This window comes from Candoia aspera, chromosome 3, assembly GCF_035149785.1.
Source record: "Candoia aspera isolate rCanAsp1 chromosome 3, rCanAsp1.hap2, whole genome shotgun sequence".
NCBI classification, from domain to species: Eukaryota; Metazoa; Chordata; class Lepidosauria; order Squamata; family Boidae; genus Candoia; species Candoia aspera.
In genome coordinates this window covers 208439180-208457995 of record NC_086155.1, presented here as the reverse complement: position 1 = coordinate 208457995, position 18816 = coordinate 208439180, and the positions used below count along the sequence as shown (strand labels likewise).

At 47.0% G+C, this 18816-nt stretch overlaps 1 protein-coding gene across 2 annotated transcripts; it reads left to right on the top strand.

Moving 5' to 3' along the window:
• Positions 1-392: 392 nt before the first annotated feature.
• LRRC14 (leucine rich repeat containing 14) lies at positions 393-16956 on the top strand. 2 transcript variants are annotated; one of them, XM_063299751.1, is made up of 5 exons: positions 412-500; positions 10353-10634; positions 11723-12053; positions 13668-14303; positions 15674-16956. In XM_063299751.1, the coding sequence occupies exons 3-5, from the start codon at positions 11731-11733 to the stop codon at positions 16242-16244; spliced, it is 1530 nt and encodes a 509-aa protein (XP_063155821.1). In that variant the 5' UTR covers positions 412-500; positions 10353-10634; positions 11723-11730; the 3' UTR covers positions 16245-16956. The 2 variants fall into 2 exon arrangements, with proteins under 2 accessions (XP_063155820.1, XP_063155821.1); XM_063299750.1 differs by lacking the exon at positions 10353-10634 and having other exon boundaries at positions 393-500.
• Positions 16957-18816: the final 1860 nt, after the last annotated feature.

Sequence of the window (18816 nt, the reverse complement as noted above, 5' to 3'; positions counted from 1 at the left end):
CCTGGGGGGCCGGGGGGGGCGGCGCGGCTCCTGGAAGAACCCCGCCAAGCAGCGCCCAGATCTATCCTATTCCCGAATTGGGAGGCTGCCCCCCCGGGGATGCCATCGGCCTGGCCGGGCCAGAGCCTCCCCAGGAGGGGAGCGAGGAGGGCGACTCCCGGCTTCCCCGCCGGCCAAACCTGCGGGCGGGCCCGAGGCCCGTGCGGACTCCAAGGAGACGCGGCAGCTCCGCTCGCCCGCGCCGAGGCTGCCAGAGTTCTCCGCTCCCGCGCCGCCCGCGCGCCGACCAATAGGCGAACCGGGGGCGCGGACGGGGCCCGCTCGGCCAATCAGCAGCCTCTCCCGTCTCGGCGCCCTGGAAACGGGGTTGGGAGGCGGGGCGCCGCCTGCGCATGCGCGGCCGGGAGATGTACGGAGGCCGCCGCGGGACCTCCGTTGCGGTTGCTGAGGCCTCGGGATGGCCTTCGGGAGAAGCGGGAGCTTGAAGGAGCGCGGCGCGGGTAAGGGCGGAGGGGCGTGTCGCGGTCCCGGGGCTCCTCGGGGGCAACGGCGGGCCTCGTTACCATGGAGACCCCCTCAGAATCTCGAGACGGCCCGGAGCGGGGCAGGGGCCGGTGGGACTACAACACCCACCACCCCGGAAGCTGCAGCGCGGGGCCTGGCGTCCTGCGAGGGCGCCCGGGTGGCGGCGGGTCCAGCCGCGAAGGCCGCTGCAGCTCCTGCCCCCTGCGGGGCTTCGCGTCCCGGGTCCAGCCGGGGCGCTTGGGATCCGTTAGCGCAAAGCGGGCCCAGCGTCTGCCCCTGCGGGAGGAAACCTCGCCCTGCGGACCGTCCCTCGGAAGCGCCCCGTCTCCCCCGGGAGTCTCCTTTCAGCTTGGGCGGCCTTCCTGGGCTGCAGGGAGATGCCGCCCCACATTTTGGGAGCGTTGCTGCCGCGGGAGAAAGGGCCCCTGGGGATCCGCTGGGAGGGCAGCGGGCTTGCAGAGATTTGAATACGGATTTGAATTTTAAGCATCACAAAAGGGAGCTCAGAAGCTGGCATGTTTTCCGGTAATATGGTCCTAATATGGGTGGTCCTCGGGTCTGAAATAAAACAAAATAGGAGGAGGGAGGAGTATTAAATATGTTTGCTGCATTGAGTTATTTATAAAAATAATGAAGGTGGGATAATAAATAAATAAAATGAGTTCATAGTTTCTGTCCTTTGAAAATAAGAAAGTTGATTTGCTCAAATCCATGTGCAGAGGGATATCGACCAAATTTGATAAATAAATAGAACTTTTAACTGCCATCTTGGATACTATTTTATATTTATACGTTAAGTAATGTATCTTGTTTTATTGTGTTTTGATCTTTTTAGCTTTATTGTAAACCGCCCAGAGTCCCTCTTTTGGGGGAGATGGGAGGTGACAAAATTTGATAAATAAACATTCCATATTGTCTGACTTATGAAAATATGTGAGGATTAAATGTACATCTCTTTCCTGTTGTAACCAGCCAGATTATTCTGGAAAGACTCCTTACCGTGGGTTGGCTTAGAAGCAAAAAAAAGGATAGAGTACCAGTTTAGTATAGTGGTTAAGGGCACCCAACTAGAAACTGGGAGATGCTGAGTTCTAGTTCTGCCTTAGGCACAAAGCCAGGTGGGTAACCCTGGGCCAGTCACACACTCTCAGCCCTAGGAAGGAGGCAATGGCCAACCACTTCTGAAATACTTTGCCAAGAAAACTGCAGGGACTTCTCCAGGCAGTTGCCAAGAATGGGATTAAATTGGGATGAGGTAGGGAAGAGAAAGGAAAGCAAGACAGTTGCTTATACGGATTATATGTAAAACAGATTTTGTACTGTGTTAAAAATCCATTGTGTTTGTTGAGGCTTTCAGAAATAGTCTGAAACCTTTTGATGTATGTGAGTTCAGCAATCTCTCTCTCTGTTGTGCTGGCAAAATTTCTTTTTTCTCCCAAGATGGCTACTTTGAGATCTGTAATGGAGTGTCCTGGAAGCATGAAAGGCTCTGATATTACTTTGTCCTTGTTTTGAGTTCTTTTGTCAAACTTTTGTCTATTCTTTTGTTGAAAGTTTGTCCTGTTTGTCCTACATAGAATCCAGATGGTGGCATTTATCACATTAGAGGTGCCTTCACATGCTTTTCCTCCAAGATTTTGGGGCCTGTGATGGTGCCGTTAGTATAAAAGTTAGCGAAAGTAGACGTCTGGACTTGTAGGGTCTGATTCTCATTTTAGCATCATTGTTTGTTTCTTTTAGCATCGTTGTTTCTTGTTCCTGTGAGAATCTGCTTTAGGTTCAGTAGTCGTCTCTATGCCTTTTCCTTTTTATTAAGTTTTTATAGCTTTTTTAAGATTTAGAAGCTGATTCCTATTGACAGAGCAGTTACTAGAAGGTTGCTACTAAATCAACTCTGGCTTGTATAGAATCTTGATCAAACCAGAATTTCTTTCTGCCTAGGAAAGGGATCTGCTTATAGGATGATAGTGTACTGAGAGAGATCTCTGAAAGTTATATATTTATGTGTTATATATTGTAAAAAAAAAAAAGCCTCTGCAGGATTTGAGCTCTCAGTCAAGAACTTATACTTTATGTGAAGTGGTTGAGGCCTGTGATGGTGCTGTTGGTGTAAATGTTGGGGCCAAGTAGACATCTGGGTTTGCTACAGGATCTGGTTCCTATGTTGCATCATTATTTTGTTTTTTATCTCCTGTGAGAATCTGTTTAAGGTTGGGTGGTTGTCTGTATGCATGTATGGCCCTGCCACTCCGTACTTGAGAAAGTAGAATGTCATTGTCAAGTATGGTTGCAGCCTATTAATAATGCATTTGAATATCTTAGGCTGTGAACTGTAGGTGACAACTAGTGGTAATAGCGTTATTCTGGTTTTGTGGTCTGTCTTAATAGGTGCTCTCTGGGAATAGATCTGGCTCTATTGATTTGTCTGTTGATCTCACTGGGTGGGTGGGTCAGTCTCCTGAATGCCTGGTTTAATTCCATCAGTTGAGCATCTCTGTCAGGTAGGTCAGAATAAGTGTGGCTGAGCCTGGCTGTAGATGATAGATATGGTGATGTGTTCTGGGATGGAAGCTAGAGGCCTACAGGCATGCATGACAGTCTGTAGATTTCTTGTATAATGTGTTTTTGTATTCAATTGTGTAGTTTTACCATATCATCAAGGAAGCAAACCTATCTTTAGGTAGTCTGAGGTTGATGGTAGGGTGGAAGTTGTTGAAGTCATGATGGAATTTTATTACCCTTTTTCATGGTGAAAATGTCATCAGTGAATCTCAAGTAAAAGAGGAGTTTGGGGTGATGGGAATTGAGAAGGCGTTGTTCTAGGTCAACCATGAAGATCCTGGCATATTAGGAGTGAAAGCCGGCTGGATGACTTTAGGCCAGTCACTCTCTCAGCCCAACCCACCTCACAGGGTGGTTGTTGTGGAGAAAATAGGAGGCAGGAGTCTTAGGTATGTTCGCCGCCAAGAGAGAGAGAGAGATTTATTTAAACGTGAGATAAAAATATAATAATGTGCTGCACATGTGCCCATGGCTGTGCCACTGATTTGCAGGTATATGTCATTGCCAAAAATAAAGTAGTGGCTTCTGGAGGAGATAGGGCAAACTGAAGATGGCTCTGCAAAAGCGGAGCCGCTGACTGCAGCAAAGACCAAGGAGCCGGGGAGTCGACCAGTCCCTTGGAACCTCTCCAGATAAGGAGAGGACAGGAGATTGCCCACATGTGCGCTGAATGGCCATTCCCCATGCGGAGACCACAGGACAGCCATGTTCCCAGGTTTGAGCACCGGGAGATGACAGGATTAGCCGTCTTGTTTGTAACTGCAGAAGACTTTTAAAAGACACGAAGTCCACAAGCCTCACCTTCTAATCACTTTCAGAAATTGCTCATTAACCACTTCTTGTCATACCTTTGGAATGACAAGTGTGAAAACGCCAGGTGAGTCTGCCTTTAGTCCTGAACAAAAGAAAACTTTAATTATAAGCTGAAGAATTTAAAGAATCGGAAATAAACAGCAAAAAAGCTAAATAAGATTTTGATCTTAGAAGGTTATAAATGGACTAAGGGTCCAGATAAAATTGGAACATTGAAACTTTTACAATAAGACATTGGAATTAATTATAAAGTACAAACAGCTTCTCGTTCTGTTTTGGTTTTTACAAACACAACATAGATAAAGAATTTCATGATTTCAAAAACTGGACACTAGAGGGGACTAAAGATTTTAGGTAGAGCACTTTCGGTAGGAACATGGAGGACTGAACAGCTGTGCCCACAAGCTCTGCAGACAGAACTGGCATCATGGCAGTTTTTTCCAGTTCAGGCTGGTTCCTCCTGAAGCCCAGGAGTGTTTTTCCGGACCAAGGAAAGCTCTTGGAATTGGCCCATTTGTCCTCCAGACGAGATCGTAAACAGCGTCTGCGATCGACAGGTAAGACTTCGCTGGGAGGCTGGGATATCGCCATTTCTCAGCCGCGCTGCAGCCTGAAAGGGACATTAAGTTGAGCCACCCCATTTCTAAAGCACCCTATTTATTTATTTTTTAAAGTATTTCTACCCTAAGAGAGGCTTTCTACATTAAGGAGAAACTATCTCAGTGCTTATCATTATTTTTGTGATTGATTTTTTTTATTTTTTATTTTATTTTATTTTTTTAAAAAAAAAACTTTGGATTTTGCTTTCCATCCAATACCAATACCTGTTATTATTTTTGTGCTAATTTTGAAGATTTTAGCTTTTTTCCTACACGTTGAATTTACTGTTCCGAACTTTTACTTTCCTGCCGCTACTTTCTCTGGGGAACTGTCTGTTATCTTAACTCAGTTTGAAATTTTCCATTGCCCTTCACTTCTGCCGCTAAGTATCTAGGGGGCGCCATAATTTACTGCCTCAGACATGGAGGATCTTAACCAGGCTTTCTCTGACTTCCATCGAGATATTAAAGCAGATACTAAGCAGATTTTTTCAGATTCCTGTCAAGTTATTATGTAAGACATTCAGAGCATTGTGGAAAATATGTGGTCTAAAATGTGCCACCTGGTTGGGGATGTTGGGGATGAAACTGAAGAATCTAACAGTGATGGAAATGTCTCTCCTAAGAGTGAGATTGGGCTTCTATTGAAATCCTGGATGAAACTGACAATGCTGAAGAACTTAAATGGAGAAATTGAGCTGCAAGACATGAGTGAATTTGAATTTCTGATGGAATGTTATGGAAGAGAAGGGGTTATTACGTATGGGAGGTTTTTTGAAGAGAAGTCTTTGTTGGTGAAGGGAGCAGTTGGGCTGTTTGAGCTCTTTAAGAAAATAGCTCTGTGTTCATTATGGGGGTATGTAAATGTCTTAGTCTATTTTGAAGTGGGTTAAGCGACCAAGGGACGTGGTGGCGCTGCGGGTTAAACCGCTGAGCTGCAGTTCGAAACCACGCGGCGGGGTGAGCTCCCGTTGCTCGTCCCAGCTCCTGCCAACCTAGCAGTTCGAAAACATGCAAATGTGAGTAGATCAATAGGTACCGCTTCGGCGGGAAGGTAACGGCGTTCCGAGTCGTCATGCTGGCCACGTGACCCGGAAGTGTCTATGACAACGCCGGCTCCAAGGCTTAGAAACGGAGATGAGCACCGCCCCCTAGAGTCGGACACAACTGGACTTTACGTCAAGGGAAACCTTTACCTTTACTAAGCGACCAAAAATATTTATCTGGATGGTCTTTTGGCTTTGGATGATTTTACTTAACGTTAATGATTGGGATTATGATTATTAAAGTTTTTTTTAATTAATATTAATATTAATTCATGTTTCTTGTATTAATTATAATGGCAAAGAATTTACATGCTTTTTTATCATTATAGTAGACAGGAATGTATAGAATAGTATTAGGAAGGGAATAATTAAGTAATTGTTACGTTGGGAGAAGAAGTTGATCAGGTGATTTATACTTTTTCTTTTAATATAAAGGGAGGGAGCAATAGTATTTAGTGATTTTTATAATGTGCTAAGGGGTTGACTTGTAGAAATAATGTGATTTTGGTTTAATTTAGAGTAAGGATTGATTATGGAAAATTGCTGTATGTCCTTGATGTTTAAATTCAGAAGCCACTTCTTTTTGTAATCTATTTGAAAAGAAAGATTTTAGGTAGAGGAAAGATATACAGGCCTGCAAGATAGTTATGACAGTAAAAATACTGAAGAAGACTTTTGAAGAATGGAATCAGAAAATAGTAGTTACAAGATCAACAATGTCAGTAATAGAGTCTGCTTCTATGGATAGACTATGTCCAAAAGATGTTATTGAAAAAATGTCAGATGTGGAACAAATTTTATATGACAAGATAGAGATGGTATTGAAGGTGGATTTACAACTGACAGGCCAAGAGAATGATGTAGGAATGATGTTTTGCTGGACCTATAAAGAAATTGGCTGAGGTTTTAAAATTTATAAGGGAAATACAAATGACAGACCAAGAGAGTGACCAGGATAATTTTTTCCTGCTGGATTTACACAAGAGGCTTGTTAAAGCCTTGAAGAACTCTGTGCAATGGGACAAAGAAGAAATGAAGAAAAATCACATCCTGCGACAATATTTGAACAAACTAAAGATTAAGACTATTAGACATAAAAGGAAGGAATATGAAGTTGGTTTATTTGATCAAGGTTAAAATAAGATATGTTGTTACTTCTGGCCACCCTTTTTGGACTTTCTGCTGACACCAGGACTGAAAGATGATGTTTTATGGATTTGTTTATAGAAAAGAGATGGGATATGAGACAAAGAGATAAATGTTTCTAACTTTAAAGAGGGTGAAGAGTTACTGAATTTGTTTATACTTGTGATGAAAGTTGGAAGTTACTTCTTTATATATTTTCTTTTTCTTTATTATAGTCTTTTCTTTCTCTCTTTATCATTCTCTTTTTCCATGCACTTTTTACGCCTCTCTCTTTAAGTTTAGTTTGTATTAGATTTTACTATTATAATCAAAATAGTAACAAAGATGAAGTAGTTACCGGTGAGTACAAACTCACACAGTCGGTGGCAAGGCATGCTGTCTTGACATCAGTGATGAAGGTTCTGATAGCTTGATGCCCGTATTTGTGGGGGTGTTGTTGTTTATCACCTCAGCATCCATGGTGGCTAAATGATGTTGTCATAGGAGTTGTCCATGGCTTTCAGTCTTCTTGGGAAGTCTCTGGTGTCCTTACGTAGCTGGGAGTGCTGGTGACATAAGGTCTGAGCACAGCCAGCTTCCCCTCAGCCTGTTTGATTATGATGGCATTGTTAGCCTCACGTCTTGGGATGGCATCTTGTTCTGGTCTGCTGAGGTGGTTGTGTGAGGGGAGTTTTTTTATGGATGATTGTGGCTTGAGGTGGTCGGCAAAAGCATTCAGTGTAGAAATCAGTTCAGTGTTACATCCACTGAGGGGTGTCCATGAGGGTTTTTTTAGGCATTTAAGATTTGATGTGATCTGCAGTTGTGTGTTGTCACAGGATAGGATGGCTGTATCTCTGTGCCTTGTTTCTTGTCTTGGAAGTCTCAAGTTTCCAGGCACCCAGAGAGTTGCATATTTTTTGCGGGTTTAGTGTGGGGGAGGAACATAAGCTTCATGCGAGAGCAGACTCTTCGGCTTGGTGGAGCGGGTAGCTGGATAGCTACACCAGCGAAGAACCCAGAAAGATGGGTTCCGGACAGGATTGAGAGGCGCCTGGAGCGCCCCTGGAGGAAGACAAGGACCGAACCTGACCAGGCACAAGCTAGAGCCGCTGTTAAGGCCTACCTGTGGCAGTAAGAGTGGTGAAACGTCAGTATTTCTCCGCTCTTACTGCATCCGCAGGATGCCGCCCGGCGGCCCTGTTTAGGATCACCTGATCCCTATTGGGGAAGGTGGGCCCAGTAACCCACCTACAGGGCTGTGCAAAGGAGTTTTCCGAGCATCTGGAGGATAAAATTGCTCAGATTCGTACCAAGTTGGATGCCAAGGGTGGTGCATGCCCTGTGGAGATGTCTGAGGAATGTACTTACCCGGTTATCTGGGAACAGTTTGATCCTGTTGGGTCCAAGGAAGTAGACAGGGTCCTCTGGACTGTAAATGCCACCACTTGCCAATTAGATCTGTGCCCTTCCTGCTGGTGAAGGTAGCTAGAGAGGTGACATGTGGGTGGTTCCAGACGATGGTGAATTCACCCTTGAGGGAGGGAGTGTTTCCGACAACCTTTAAAGAGGCGCTGGTGCACCCCCTCCTCAAGAAACCATCGCTGGATCCTACTGTACTGGACAATTTTCATCCAGTCTCCCACCTCCCCTTTTTAGGAAGGGTGGTTGAGAAAGTGGTGGCATTGCAGCTCCAGAGGACTGGATGAAACGGATTATCTAGACCCCTTTCAGTCAGGTTTCAGGCCGGATATGGGACGGAAACGGCATTGGTCGCTCTTACGGATGACCTCTGGCAGGAACGGGATGGAGGCAGTGCATCCTTGCTCTTTTTGACCTCTCAGCAGCTTTCGATACCATCAACCATGGTATCCTTTTGGGTCGGCTCAGGGAGTTGGGGATGGGTTGCATGGTTTTGTGCTGGTTCACCTCCTTCCCCCAGGGCCGGTCCCACCCAGTGGTGATATGAGGCGAGAGATCTGACCCTTGGCCCCTCTTTTGTGGGGTGCTGCAGGGGTTGGTACTCTCCCCTCTCCTATTCACCATCTACATGAAACCTCTGGGTGAGATCATCTGACACCACAGGATGAGGTATCAATATGCTGATGATACCCAATTATACATCTCCATCCCGGGTGATTTAAGTGATGCTGTGACCACCCTCTCCCACTGCCTGGGCCTGTGGGGGTCTGGATGGGGAACAACAGGCTTCAGCTGAAAGAGCTGTAAGATGCAGTGGCTGTGGGTGGGGGGCTCCTCAGTATCCGGGAATTTGCCATCTTTGGTTCTGGATGGGGTGGCGCTGCCCCACTCAGACCCAGTGCGGAATCTGGGGGTCCTCGTGGACTCGTGGTTCCTGCTCAAAGAGCAGGTGGCAGCCATGGCCAGAAGGGCCTTCGCGCAACTTCGTATTGTGCACCAGCTACGTCCCTTCCTGGATCGGGAGGTGCTCCGGTCAGTCACTCATGCCCTAGGCATCTCCTGTATAGACTACTGCAATGCGCTCTACATGGGGCTACCCTTGAAGAGTATCCAGAAGCTACAGCTGGTCCAGAATGCGGCCGTGCGAGCAGTCTTAGGAGCCCCAAGGATGGCGCATATAACACCTCTGCCACGCGAGCTGCTTTGGGTGCCAGTCTGCTTCCGGGTCCAGTTCAAGGTGTTGGTTATCACCTTTAAAGCCCTACATGGCATGGGACGAGGCTACCTGAGGGACCGCCTCACCCCCATTGCATCAACCCGATTGCATCAATTGGCAGGGTCCAGGAGGAGGGCCTTCTCTGCTGTGGCCCCCACCCTGTGGAACATGTTACCCCCTGAGGTGAGGCAGGCCCCCACTCTCCCAGCCTTCCGAAAGGGAGTGAAAACCATGTTATGCCACCTTGCTTGGGGTGGGGTGGGGATAGCCAATAATGGTGGGTAGTTGGCGCCATGATGTGGCTCCGAGGAATTTATATTTTACATAAATTTTCAAGTATTTTTCTATATTTTATATTTCGTATTTATATTTTTATGATGTAATTGTTTTTATGTTTTTAATCTCTTATTATTTTAACTAAATTGTAAACCGCCCAGAGTTGCTTGCAAGATGGGCGGTGTAGAGATAGGAGGAATAAATAAGCAAGCAAGCAAGCCTGATTTTCTCCCCATTGGGTATCCAGCCATGGGCTGAGCAAGTTATGGAGCCCGGTCAGATTTGTTTGAGAAAAGGTTGCTCCTCTTTAAGACTGAAATTCTTTGAGGAGTTTCACACGCCAAGTGCAGATCGTTAAAGAACTCAGACGATCAAGATGCTCTTTTACACAACTGTAAAGGCCTTAAATGTTAACATTAGTCATTTCAATAGTAGTAATTCAGATATAGCTTATGGCTGCAACAACGCTTTATGAAGATCAAAATTACTTCATAGTAGCTTTTAAGAAGGCTTGCAATCCTTAGCTACCACTTCGCAGGAATGAAGCATAATTGGAATTTTTCTGTAATGGCGTACAGATTGCTCTCTTGAAACTACACACTGTATTGCAGGCCTAACGAACGCCTCCCTCCTGAACCATTCAGAATAGTACCCGGCCTTCTTTTCCCTTATAGCCGTACTTCTGGCCAGGCAAGTATCTACGAGATACGCCTGCTCCATCAAAATCTCCGTTAGTTAGTTAATTATGCTGTTGTTTTTCTGCCTCAGATTTAGTCATGGATGAATCTGAAGAGAAGCCTTTTGAAGAAGACACAGTATAAAACGCTACATCTCACGAGGAAGCCAGCTCGTTTTGGATAGCTCTGCAGACCAAGTCAGAAGAAACTGTCCCTGAGCAGGCGCAGCAGCAGCATTCCTTAGAGTCGGAAGGTGCTGAGTCTGCTCTTTGGTTACAGTGGGGGTGCCTGAGGTCACCTCTTTCTGAAGAGATTAGGAACAGCTAGTAGGATCCCTCTCCCATCCCAAGACATCAGGAACCTTCCAAGGCCCGTAAGTCTCCAAAGGGGGAATCCGCAAATGTGGCGTTCTGTCTCTTGGAGGACCAAGAAGGCGTGTAATCTAAACTTAACTAGACAATAATTTCATGTGCCTGTTCTGTTGCAGTCAGTGGAATGTGATTGAAATGTCAGGTTCAAGCCCTTTCTCAACTTGTAACAATGAGGCTTGTGGCCCTCTCAAGACTGATTGATTGATTATGTGCCATCCGGTCAGTGTGAACTCTTAGTGACCACAGGGATAGATTTTCTCCATGACAGTCTGTCCCTCACCTGGTCCTTCAGTATAGGCTTTCACAGACTGCAGAGCACTTAGTTAGATCCATGTATTTAATGAAGTAAACAGTAGTCCAAAGAGCTGATGCAATAATCCATTTACTAGTTTTTAAGGTGCCTCAAGATGTGGGTTTTTTGGCTGCAGTTGACAAATAATGGTTGTTACCTTTGCGGGAATTTTAGCCATCCATCCATCCATCCATCCATCCCTCGCATTTCTTCACCGCCCATCTTGCCAAAGCGACTCTGGGCAGTTTACAATCAGATTAAAATAATAAAAGATTATATAAAGAATACTATAAAAACAGATTCATCCTAAAAATATAAAATATAAAATCCAAGATGGAGAAACAGTAGTCTGAATAAAATTTCCCAGGGCCTCATCAAGGCACCAACCATCCCCACGATTGGCTCCACGATATCCCCCCTCCCGCCCCAGGCGAGGTGGCACAGCCAAGTCTCCACTCCCTTTCGGAAGGCCGGGAGGGTGGGGGCCTGCCTCACCTCTGGGGGCAACGTGTTCCACAGGGCGGGGGCCACACCTGGACCTCACCAATCGCCAATCTTTTACGGACAGGGTCTGTAGCATGCCCTCTCTGCCTGACCGGATGGGACGGGCTGATGTAATTTTGTTGTTTTTGTTTATAAAGTGCACTATGCATGTCACTTTCTCAGCAAATGTTTTTGAGACTAAAGTCACTAGGAAGTTTTGAAAACTTGGATGGAAGCTTTGAGGTGGACTGGAGAAAAATTATCTAGTAAAATCATTCTTTTCCATAGTGACCCTCTGGCTCTCTCCCCGTCCAGTTGCTGCTATGTACTCCCTGGTCTTCCTCTGTGCGCAGAAGGTCGTCTCCCACTACGCCACCCTGCAAGATGCCCTGGATTTCCTCCCCAAGGAGCTCTATCCCGTCCTGTTCAAGGCAGCCTTCATGGACAAGAGAACTCCATCACTCCAGCAACTAGTTCAGACCTGGCCGTTCCCAGTCCTCAGTTTTCAGAAACTCTTGCGGAAATGTCAGCATTGTGAACGGGCCCTGATCCGGGAGAAACCAAACAAGTTGTGCATTCAGGCCATTATTTTGGGGGTAGTGACATATCTCATCAAGATGCTGGAGGATCGAACTTGTACTAAGAGGTAGGTGCATCCCTAGTTCTTTGTCTTCCCAAGTGAGGTGGGGGGTAGATACTGACTGCATCTTCACTGAGGCTTGAGAGGATGATTAAAACCAGGATTCCCTAAAATTTCTAATTTGTGATACATCCAGCCTGCCTTTTTCATTTTAGGTTGTACTTCTGTCACATGCTTAAGCTTCTCTTCAGCATTTCTAAGATCATGATCCTCTACCTATCCGGAAGGTCATTCTTCATTATTTATGATTCCTACGCACAGTGGTTTTAAAACTTTTGTATGCGTGTTGGTTTCATATACCATATGTTCATTTTATTTGCTGAGTCCCCACCCCGCATCTTCTGCCCTGCAGAAGCTGAGAATACCAAGCTGTATATGGTAATGCACTCCAGTAGTAAAGCTATTAGCCCCCAGGGGAGGCTGGAATAATTTTAGCAAAGATCACTGTTAAGGGAACAATCGAATACGATTGCTAGTGGACCCGAAGGAATCAAACTTGATTTGAGTGTGTGGGGGCACTAAACCCTAGTTATTCCATGATAATGTCCCTTATAGTCAGTTGGACAGGATAAGGTACTCCCTTTGCTACTCTCTCTATCCAGCTCCCACTAAGTTGGTGGTCTAATCCAAGTCCTCCTTTGTAGTCCAGAAGGCAAGGAGATAAAACATGACCTGTATCCAGGCCGTAGTCACACTTCCAACAGGAAAAAAAACGATGGTTTCATTGATAAAATAGTGCCTAAAGCTAGTACTATTTTTGAATGAAAATAGTAATTTTAAAACAGGTATGTCCATATTAATATATATAGCAAGTTGTCAATAAAAAAAAAATTGACAAATCCACCAGCAAAATAGAAAAGTTTTAAAGAATTTGATCACTTTTTTCATTGACAGAGCGTTCATTGAGTGTAATTTGATCTGAATTCACATGTTGTTGTATCTGATCTAGCTGCAAATTTGGCCATGGCCCTCCCAGATTCTGCCAAGCTACGGTTCTTGGCCCCCTTAGCAGCGGTCACATTGGCCCTCAGGAACTGGAGTTTGGGGACAGCCAGGGAGCCACAGTCCACTACCCCTTTGATCTCCCTTCTTCCAGTCGATCTCGTTTTTTGAAAAAGTGTCCAGATCTCCGTGCATCGTATCTATCTTGCTGGTTCCATAGAGCAGAGAACCCAGCTGTCCAAAGGACACCGTTCAAGAAGAATCCAGCCAGAGTCCTAAGAACTTGCAGAGTTGTGCCTTTCTTTTCCTTCTTTACATTTAAAATGCATCACTTGGTTGATTAAATAATTAATAATCTGTGTGCTTGCAGATGTATTTATGGAGTTGGGTTTTTCTGTTGCTGTGATCCTGTTTGGTTCCATCACGGCACTCTTAGGTAAGCTTGTACAAACGGGGACCTCTAGGAAGGCAAGCCGGCCAAGCCAGCAGCTAGCTGAAGGTACACTAGTAGTTGTTGTTCCTGCTGCTGCTGCTGCTTTTTTTTTTCAATAAGAATTTTATTAAGTTTCAAGCAAAGATAAAAACTACAGAAAAAAAAAAACTAAAAAAGCATAGAAACACAAGAGACCTGCTGCTGCTGCTGCTTTAATAGCTTTGATTATCTCACTTCCCCGGCAGCAAGGGGCAGTGCTTGCAGGTCCTCGACATGACGGGCCTCCAGGACGAAGGGCAGGGCCCAGAGAGCATGAGCCTGTGGTCCAGGACGGTCACACTGGCCAAGGCTTGCCTGGACGTCTCCAAGCAGCAAAGCAAGTGCCTGAGGCGGTCCTCCAAGAGGAGGAAGGGCCCATACAGCAGCTCAGTGGCCTTGCCGGCCCCTCGGCCCGTTTCGGTGGACGTTTGGGTGGACCTTTTTGTGAACAGCACCTCCTACGTGGTCCTGAAGGATGCCCTGCAGATCAACAGCAGCAACGCCCTGCGGCTGCGGTGTCGGGACTTCCGGGCAGAGGAGCTTTCCATCGCCAGCACCGTGGGGCTCTTGGAGTTCCTGGACCCGGCTGGGGTCCGGCAGGTGGACCTGAGATTCAACAACCTTGGGCTCTCCGGCCTGAGGGTGGTCCTCCCCCACTTGACTAAGTTCACCAACCTGGCAAGCCTGAAGCTGCCCTACAGCAACATCGATGTCCGGCGCCTGACGGTAGGCATGGAAGGCAACCTGCAGTACTTTGCCACCCAGCTCAGCCGTCTCACCCGCCTCAAGGAGCTGAACCTGGGCTCCTCCAGGCTTTCGGGCAAGCTGCGACAACTCCTGGGGTAAGAGAGGTGGGAGGCTTGGGTCTGTGCGTGGTGAGAGAAAGGGAGTGCAGGATTACTCATTTTAGCAGAGCATCCACACCCTGGTGCAAAGGTCCCAACGTAGGGTAGGCCACCTGTGTGGCTCAGGTGCTTTTGATGTCCACTTGCTCACCTCTCAGTTGGAACATTTGCAGGTGCCCTTCAATATCAGTGATTCTTGATATCCAGGGTTTTCAGGAGGTTGGCAGACCAAATCTGTGGGCCGGCGTAAATTCAGACCCAAGAACAGCATAAGGTGACGCAACATCTGAATGCTGAGAGAACATGGATATTGCTAGATGGCCCAGCATGGATCCGGGTTGACTGATGTCGTGCATCGGTCGGTTTAAAAGCAGGGTTGGTTCTCAATCCTCAGAAGGAGACCCCCCTCTGAATACTGTCAGGGTTCAGGATACTTTTACCCAGTTGTGCTGCTTCCTTGACATGTATCCCATAATAATCCAGCATTTAGCAATTGCTGCCTATGGGACTGACCTCAAAGAGCATTTGGAAACAGAAGCTCATGCAAACCACACTTTTTAGTTTGCTTTCTGCTGTGTGCTTTGCTGATTGTTTGAACTCAGCTTAGACCACCAGATCTCTGAGCTTGTTTTGAACACAGTTCAAGGTGCTGGTGCTTGCTTACGAAGCCCTAAATGATTTGGCTGGAAGTTCAGAAGGCTTCCCTTCTTTTGTATGAGATGGAAGATGGAAGATATGATTCAGATGCCCTCTTCTGTGTCCCCAGTGAGGGTCTTCTCTGTGGCAGCATAATTCCTTTCCAGTGGCCTGGGGGGAGCAAAGAAGAAGCAGATAGGTACCTGTATAGGCTTACTGTTAAAGTGTGTATTATGCCAGGTATTTGTGGGCCTTAAAATGTAGTTTTGCCTTGTTTTTTGTTGTTCGTTCGTTTAATTCTCTCTGTACAACCTTTTGCTTCTTAAAAGACCCATTAAATTGGAGATGCACAGTCTCAGGTCTTGGCATAGGTGTGGCCCTTGAAAACCTTTGCTGAAGCCCCAGAGATCCTCAGGGCATGTTATCAAATTGTAATTTTTAGTGTGACCGGAGGGGAGAGAAAAAATGAAATCAATGATGTATTAATTATATCCTAGTAAGCATATATTCCTAGGCAAATGAAATTAATCAAAATGTCTTTTGCATCCTGGCCCTGCCTGTTATTCTTTGGAATGTGTCCCTGGTGCCGGACTGAAGGGCTGAGGGTGTTTCTCCCCCAGAAGCTGCTGCACAGCCCTGCGTTAGCGCACAAGGGGAGAGGGAGGCTGTAGCAGCAGAGCACGAGTGGTGCCAGTCCAGTCCGTAAGCCTTCTCTCTTGCTTTGTCTGCAGGGACTTGCAAAGCCCCTTGGAGAGCCTGGAGCTGGCCTTTTGCTACCTGCTGCCCAATGATTTTGCCTACCTTTCCCAAAGCCTCCACACCTCAGCCCTGAAGAAGCTAGACCTCAGTGGGAACAACCTGTCCGACAGCCTTCTCCAGCCTTTCCAGGGTCTGCTGACCGAGGCTGCCTCAACCTTGCTCCACCTGGACATCATGGAGTGCCGCCTGATGGACACCCACCTGAACCTGCTCCTCCCCGCCCTCTGCTGTTGCGCCCGGCTTCGCTACCTGGGGGTGTTTGGCAACCCCATCTCAACCAAGGGAGTGAAGAACCTGCTCCATAAGACGGTGGGCCTCCTGGACCTGCAGCTCGTCATCTACCCCTACCCCGTGGACTGCTACGGAGACGACTTGCCCTGGCCCCCCACCTCTTCTAACCTGCTCAACGGCTCGGTGGACGAGGAGAAGTTCTCCCGGGTCAGCAATGAACTCCAGCAGATGCTGCTGAGCGCCAACCGGGGAGACGCCATCTGGACCACAAACCTTTGCCGCCACAACAGCTTTGACTATTTCAGTTTATAGCCCTGCTGGGGTCAGTACTTTTCTGCCCATGAATGTGGAATAGGCCCCCCTTCTTTTTCCTCTCTCGTCAGCGATCTGAGCCAGCCTGGCAGTCACTGTGCATCTAAGCCAGAAGCTGGGCCTGGGGAAGCCCTGCAGGCGGTCCCTTAAGAGCCCGTGGGTGCTTTCCTTGGGCATGAAAGAATAGCCTCCCCTGGAGACCATTGCCCAAAGCACTCTCTGCCAACTGCGCCGGGCCCTAAAGGCGCAGGGGCACAGGAGCCGCACTGCGGTGATGGGAAGTGGGAGGATGGGGAAGCGCAGCTGGGGGAGAGGGCATTGTTGGCCTCTTCCCATCCCTGCCGAAGGTGGGCGCGAGCACCCAAGGCCAGGTCCAAGCCCTCTTTTTCTTTTTGATTGAAGACCGTTTCCAGTGCATGTAGCAATAGCTGGGGAGGGGGGTCTGTTTCTGGTTGTTGTTGTTGTTTTTTTACTTCTATTTTGTAACATCAGAGTGTAGCATTGTGTTGCTGTGGGGGCTGATATGGGAGGGTGCAGTTGGGTGCTTTTCACCTGTGTTGTTTGCCCTCTCTCACTGATGGACAGGATGGGAGCAGGCAGGTTGTGGATCCTGAATTTAGAGGGAAACCTCATTTTATTAAGGGTGGGGGGTGGGGGAGATTATGCAGTGGACTTTTATCTTGAAATAAAAGATGATGCCTATCAGAGCAAAGTCCCAGTATCTGTCATTTACTTATGGAAAAGGCTGGATTCTGCCTCAATGAGAGCCAGTTCCAAGGGCTATCTCGAGTTGAGTTCTGATCAGCTCAAAGCTGGATTATAGCTGAGTAGAGAAAATTTAAGTGATGGTTAGAAGAGGGAGTGATGTTGTGAAAGACTTTTCTGACTCAATAGCAGGTCTTTTGCCCTGCAAAATTCTCAGCTACCATTGCTTACACTCAGCCTTGGTGACTTGAAGATGTGTGGACTTCAACTCGCAAAATTCCCCAGCCAAAAAGGTTGCCAAGGCTGCCAAGCTTAAGACTATGGGCGAATTGCTTATCAAACTGGAGACTCGGTCATCCCTCCTAGGTGCTTCTAAGAAGTCTTTGAGCCTTGGTCCATGTGGTCTGTCCATCCAGCCTGTCATGGAGTGGGGAGAAGACAACTGAGCGAAAAACCTCTGTGTGTAGTTTGACAGGACTTGTGTGCTCTTCTTGCTATTCCAGGGCCCTTCACCAGGGCAACAGGTACACGCTGCAGTTTTCAGTCCCAGGCAGTATAACGGTACATTTTTCCCCGGTATAGAAACTCTCTCCCGGTGGAGTAGCAGCCTCAGCATGAGGGAGCTAAGATGGATCAAAACTAAGGGTTGTCAAGAGGACTGCACTGAACCGAGGGGGGTCTTCCCCGAGTCCTTAGGCTCTAAGAAGGGCAGGAAGGAAATCCCAGCACATGGAGGATATGAGGCAAAGTTCTTTCCAGCGTCCCAATCCTTTGCAGCCTTCCTCAGGGCTTCCCTGTGGCCGAGATCACTGTCCCCTTGTCAGCTGGGTAGCACCCAAACGGTGTGGAATAGTTGAAATCAAACTCAGGTGGCCCAGCAGCCTTTGAAAAAAAGGAAAGGAAACAGCTTGTACCGAAAAAAAGAGCAGGTTGGAGAATCCAAACCTGGATGAGTACTTTGGTTTTGAGGGAATGTGAAAACATTCTAAAAGAAAGAGACCAAAAAAAAGCGGGGGGGGGGGAAGCAAAAGAGAAAACTTTATACAAGCTGCCGAATACAGCCCCCTTCTAAAGCTCCCCTGCTTGTCCAGGCAGCCTTCGCCCAGTGTTCTCTCTAACCTGCCTCTCTAACCTGGCTGCAGCTGGAGGACTAGCTGAACTTCGAGGAACAATTTTGGTCACTGCCTCTGTTTGCAGACCGGATGGGTGTTGTTATTCCTGCCAATCACAGTCTTCCAGGATGGAGCCACAGTTTGTAGAATCAAGACACCGTAACTGAATAACGTGGCTAGCTTTTATGCACTATGTCCCCCACCCCAAAAAAAGGCTTTGATGCAATATAACTACTGTGATTTGTTCATCATTTAGATATAAACTTCCATAGTTTTGTTCAAGAAAGACCAGCAGGAACATTAGGAACGATTTGCTGGCTGCTGTAACATGTTTCTTTATTGCATTTACATCCTGCCTTTCTTTTAGGAGCTCAAGGTGGCGTGCGTGAGGGTCTCTCCTAATTTTATCCCCACAACAACCCTGTGACAGAGGTTAAGCTAAGGAGGAGCATCCAAGTCCACCCAGTGGACCTCCATGATGGAGTAGACTCAAAACTGGGCCCAGCATCTTCTCCACTCATTGGCTGTATGCCATACTTGTGAAAAGTATAATAAAGATGGATGCTCCCATTCTGCATATCAGCTGCCCCAATTTTTCCCCAGCAACTTATGCTTGGCTGCACATAGGCCATGATGCCACAATTGTGATGACATCACCACTTGAGGTCACGGTTTGCCAGAATTCTTGGTCTAAGAAAGAATTGGCTGGAAGGCCCTACAGGCAGAAACAATAGGGTGTGTGCAAGTACTCTCTT

Coding starts and splice junctions, on each gene's coding strand:
- LRRC14 (XM_063299750.1), top strand. CDS start 458: ATGGCCTTCGGGAGAAGCGGGAGCTTGAAGGAGCGCGGCGCGG. Junction 501..11,722: donor CTTGAAGGAGCGCGGCGCGG/GTAAGGGCGGAG, acceptor CTCCCCGTCCAG/TTGCTGCTATGTACTCCCTG. Junction 14,304..15,673: donor AAGCTGCGACAACTCCTGGG/GTAAGAGAGGTG, acceptor CTTTGTCTGCAG/GGACTTGCAAAGCCCCTTGG.